Source organism: Sinocyclocheilus rhinocerous, unplaced genomic scaffold (genome assembly GCF_001515625.1).
Source record: "Sinocyclocheilus rhinocerous isolate Xijiao unplaced genomic scaffold, SAMN03320098_v1.1 scaffold3477, whole genome shotgun sequence".
NCBI classification, from domain to species: Eukaryota; Metazoa; Chordata; class Actinopteri; order Cypriniformes; family Cyprinidae; genus Sinocyclocheilus; species Sinocyclocheilus rhinocerous.
The window spans coordinates 422,185-427,385 of NW_015667279.1; the positions used below are offsets into that span (position 1 = coordinate 422,185).

The following is a 5,201-nucleotide window of genomic DNA, read 5'->3' on the forward strand; positions in this document are numbered from 1 at the left end:
GGCACCCCAACACTGCACATTTTGCATGTCTCCTTTCTCTGACACACCAATTTCAGGTCTTGGAGTCTCTACTAATGAGCTGATGACCTGAATCAGGTGTGTTTGATTAAGGAGACATGCAAAACGTGCAGTGTTGGGGTGCCTCCAGGACCAGGGTTGGGAACCACTGCTCTAACCTGTTAACTTGGGCACTGAAAAAATCCCTCATATGCACTGCAATTGGAGTATGTGTGAAATGGGCGTAACAATGAGCTTTTGTTTTGACCTGTCTTTATATGCATCTAATATTTTGTAATAAAGAGTTCCTTCACATTAAAAACTAACGTGACATTGTTCAAAATGGGTGAAACCTGGGTGAAATACTTGGGATGAGATGTGTTTCTATTGAGCTTTTAGATTCTATTTATAAATATGCAGCATCAAATGATGTATAAATGAATAGGGATTGAATATTGGGGCAAAATGAGTGCTATAAAACTCATTATTTTGAATTAGTTTTTATTTTTATATTAGTAATTTTGTGCTTTTGTCATTTTTATTCGTTTTATTTTTTAATTTTATTCTAGTTTTAGTTATTTTAATACTTCTATTTATTTCATTACAAGTTTAAGTTTTTCTTTTACTTGATTTCAGCTTTCATTTTAATAAACAAAAAATAATAGTTTTAGTTAACTAACAACACTGAGTACAGCGTGTGCTACAATTACAACAGTTGGGTTATCTTGCACAAAAAGCATTTTAGAACCTTGTGACTTCTTTAAAATGACTGTAAAATTAATTTAATAAAAGCATGGTCATAATAACCTAATATATGGCCACAGGTGATGCCTTGTCATGGATTTTAGTATTATTAGTGGGGATTCATTAGTGAAGATCATTTAAATTCAGTACTAGGTTCAGTGTTGATGTGAGAAACTGACCCAGATTGCTTAGTACCGCATTTTGTCATGTTTTTATTTTTGACTTCACCATCATCAGCCAAAATATGCTGTAATTATGTAAAGATATTATGTACTTAGATGGAAAAAAATCTAATATTGTATCTGATATTGTGACAGACTATCAGCCTTTAGTTTGCCGTGATTCCTTAATGCAGCTTTTGTCTTTCTGTAGCTGAACTAATATGCTTTGAAACTTGCATGTTTTTAGTGTAACAGTATTTGAATTTTTATCCCGGGTTAAGTTCCCTTCTCTTTAATGAAGTGTAGCACAGTTGTATGAGAGCCTCTGCCTAAGTCTCCTCTGTGTTTCTGCTTTGTCTAGGCAGATGATGACCCCATCATGGGATTCCATCAGAGCTTCATCCTGAAGAACATTAACGAGGCGTGGGTTTGCACCAATGACATGTTCCGCCTGGCGCTGCACAATTTTGGTTAAACGCCCCATGGCTAGCAGGAAGGAAGTGGGGGAAGGTGGAGGATGGGGTTCCGCCCTGATGACGCCCGAACCTGTCAATCAGCCCTTCATTCATCACACTCAAGAGAAACGCCAGCGGATTACAGCAGTCAATCACAGAAAACATGCAGGCATATACAGTACTGCCTCTACTCCAGAAATGACATGTTTCTTTGCTGAAAGCCCACACATCCATCAAACTGACCCTTTTCCTTCGCCAACCTGCATGATGATGGGGAGCTTAAATATCAGAGGACACCCTGACCAGGACAAATACGTATTACCCTAGCCTCGGCTGTTTGATATTTACATTTTAGTTGCTGATTTTGACTTTGAAATAACAACCGTCTTACTTTCTTTCTTTCTTCTGAAGTGTGTTCAGCTTGTTTTTAGAAAATGCTCATTGAATCGTTTAATCTCTTTGTTTTCGCCCCACTTGAAAATTGGTGCGATGTCAGGTTGCTCTAGCTATCCAAAGAACACCACCCTAATCTCCCCTTCCCCTCAGACCAGTGTGCTTCCCACTTTCTGCTCACTGCTCTCTTTGACAATAATTTCCAAGGCACGATACACAATAAAACCTTTGACTTTTTCTTAACAACGTCATCATCTTGTTCATCCCCCTGTCTGGTTTTGCGTCTACCTTTTTTCCCCTTTTCTATGCTTGCCTGTTTGTGTTTTTGATACTGCCTCATATTAGATTCTCACAATAAGATTATAGATTTATTTGAGCAGAGCAGAACACAATGGAGCTGTTATTTCTCTTTTAACAGGTGGCCAGTGTTTCCTGAAGCAGTTGTTTAGACTTTAAAAAAGAATGTTGGTTTATTTGGTAGAACATTGCTATTATTAGCAAAGGATTACGTCATTATTTTGCCAAATTGTTCCTAACCCTAAAAATGGTAGAATCAGAAGTGGATGCTCTTGTTAAAAAGAGCAAAAATCATAAGCATCCGCCACTTATGCCACATAAATAAAACAAGTTTTGCTAAAGGTTAAGAAAGAGTTTGTAACAAGAAAAAAAAAAGCCCAGATGAATCTTCTCGGTGCGTTTATTCTTTGATGTACCCTTTCTGAGAGGTTTTATTTTCCCTGTTTTCCATTTATTTAAATCTTGAAGATGTGGGATGTGATGTTTCATACGCTTGTATGAATGTAAATGTCATCGAGTTTGTAGTGTGGCCAAAGCTGTTATTGCCTTCCATATTTAGGCTTATACTTTGACATTTTCAGTATAAGAAGGATCACAGACACAAAGCCTGAAACATGACTAGTTGTGGGGAAAAAATATGACTATTTTCTCATTTCCACAAAATGTTTACACTAAGGGAGTTATGTTCATTGTTTAGGATTAGAAAATCATATTCACAATATATGAAGGCTTTTGTGCCAAGTGATGGTACAGATATTTTAGAAAGATGTCTTCTGCGTTGTAGCTTTTTGCACTGAAATATCTAGACAGATCTGCTAGAACATCAGTATAATGAGTCACATTCTTGCATTATATTTTTGCTGGAATACATGTATTGTACACGTACTTCATGCTTGCTTGACCCTGCAGATATCCACTTTCTTTGTGGTTTAAGGGGAAGAGCAAAAGAAGACTTGATTTTCCCAACAAAAGCAACAGTGATACAATGTGAATACAGTAAGAGACTACTTCAGCTGCCTACATGTATGTGGAAATAAAGGAGATCAAAGTAAAGTGTGCTGTTATGTTATTTCTATCGGTGGAGGGAACTAGTTGAAGGTGATTTTCTGACAACCGCTTATATAAAAAAAGTAATTATAATAAGTTTAATGATTATAATAACACGCCAGTAAAACATAAATATGAATTTGTGATCTCTAAAATCAGATAAATTCAAGAGTGATGTAGTGCCTGTCAAGTTAGGCGATTCACTCCGGAACGGAAGAAATCCTGCCAGCAGAGGCGGGGGAATGAAATGCAGGGAACGCTCAACGGAAGTTGACGGACGATTGCAAGCTTTTATGAGGGGCGAGTTCAGACACAAAATTAAACTATTGAGAATTTGATAGTTTCCAGTGATTTAATCCCCCTTTCCCTACTCTATGGCTTCTGGTTCCAACATGGACATAGAGGGCGCGACCCAGCACCTTCGGGACATCTTAAAACTGGATCGTCCCGGTAATTCGGCCGGTAAGTTGCCGGGGAAGGGAGCAGCTAGGCCGCGGCGCGATGATGCTGCGCAGCGCTGGATTTCAGCGCGAGCCACCTGACTACAGTCGCTCAAAAACGCGGGACAGCGCTAACTATGTTTTATAAGTGACAAACATCATGTTTTGTGTATTAATGTGATTGAATAAAAGGAGGGGTAATGTAGCAATGTAAGGGCTAAACTCGCAGCTGCTTTGCTCAGACAGAAAGTGTTGAGTATTAATTGCGACATGAGCATAAATGTTATTCAAGAGTTTAATTATATTTTATATGCATCGGTATGCAATGACTTGATAACCGTGACATAGGTTTCTGAGAGAAGACATGTCAAGTCAAAAAGACGGTTTCAAAACCTATTCAACTTTTTGTGCATCATAACAAGGTTTTGCCTTGTGTTAGAACAATACATATACAATATGTTACACACATCGTATTTATCAGGTATGCACACCTCATATATCATATATACTTATATATTTATTTATTTATTTTGAAGAAAAAAAAAACATAATATTGGGAGGGAAAATGTAAGTCATATTAGTTGTATTGAAAGTCATTAAAGTAATAGTCAGAGAGTGCACCAGTGCATTTTTACGACTTGATTTATCAGTCATTTCATTCCACAGAGCCCTCTTTGGTAGAGAGCCAGAGAAAACCATCTTTCAATGGAGAGTTGAATGGCGTTCTTGGAGCGGATCTTATTGGAGCAGGAGGACTTGCGACAATGGTGGAGCCAACTGCTCACTACTCAGACAAACTTAATGGACAGGACACACAGACTATGTATGTTTTGCTGTCATTAACACTGTATATTATGTTCAACGCATTCTTTAGCAAACCATTAATGCTATCATATTGTCATTATCTTCTTATGAGCTGTATTTATTTTATATAGTAGACTTAAAATGTTTTGCTTTATAATATTTACACTACCATTCAAAGGTTTGGGATCTATACGATTTTTAAATGAGTCTCTTATGGTTTGTACTTTTAATATTGTTTTCTATTTTAATATATTTCAACATATATTTAAAAATAATAATTTATTCCTGTGATGAAAAAGCTGAATTTTCAGTAGTTATTTTCCGCAATTATTTTTCAATTTTCAGTTATTACTCCAGTCTTCAGTGTCACATGATCATTCAAAAGTCATTCTGACATGCTGTTTTGGTGCACAAGAAACATTTTTTTCTTATTAATGTTAAAGGTCCCATATTGTCAAAACTGAAATTTTCTGGCTTTTTTCACGATTACTGAGGTCTAGGTTACCTACCATATAAGTTTAAAAACAGTCAGTCCACAGTAAAATGCACACAGCCTGCTTAAAGTTCTAGCTATTTTTCACGAACAGTTGTGACTTCCATAAAAAGTTGACGTCAGAACTACACAGCCACTGGCTTCAGTCACCACCCCGAGCACCGCCCGCCGTCCCACTCTCCTTTTGCCAAACCCCCAGACAACATCGAGTCCGTGCTTTTGCTGAGCAAGGACAACACGGAAACATGTCGAAAAGGTTAACTTTAACCACTAAACCAGATCGGCCGACCTGTAACGTTACACTCTCACTCAAAGGATGGACGATCTGACAGGATTGTTACTATGAGGTGGATCACATCTAACGTGTATA

At 37.4% G+C, this 5,201-nt stretch overlaps 2 protein-coding genes across 3 annotated transcripts in view; both read left to right on the forward strand.

Moving 5' to 3' along the window:
- The window catches only part of nutf2 (nuclear transport factor 2), a 10,867-nt gene extending 7,767 nt beyond the window's left edge, over window positions 1–3,100 (forward strand). Inside the window, exon 5 of the mRNA XM_016545234.1 lies at window positions 1,264–3,100. Within this exon, the coding sequence (XP_016400720.1) occupies window positions 1,264–1,377 (114 nt within the window). The 3' untranslated portion in view covers window positions 1,378–3,100. The remainder of the gene's footprint in view (window positions 1–1,263) is intronic.
- Window positions 3,101–3,359: 259 nt separating this feature from the next.
- The window catches only part of LOC107733561 (enhancer of mRNA-decapping protein 4), a 29,662-nt gene continuing 27,820 nt past the window's right edge, over window positions 3,360–5,201 (forward strand). For both annotated transcript variants that reach the window (XM_016545228.1, XM_016545229.1), the window contains exons 1-2: window positions 3,360–3,556; window positions 4,201–4,357. In XM_016545228.1, coding sequence (XP_016400714.1) covers window positions 3,469–3,556; window positions 4,201–4,357 — 245 coding nt within the window. In that variant the 5' untranslated portion in view covers window positions 3,360–3,468. The remainder of the gene's footprint in view (window positions 3,557–4,200; window positions 4,358–5,201) is intronic.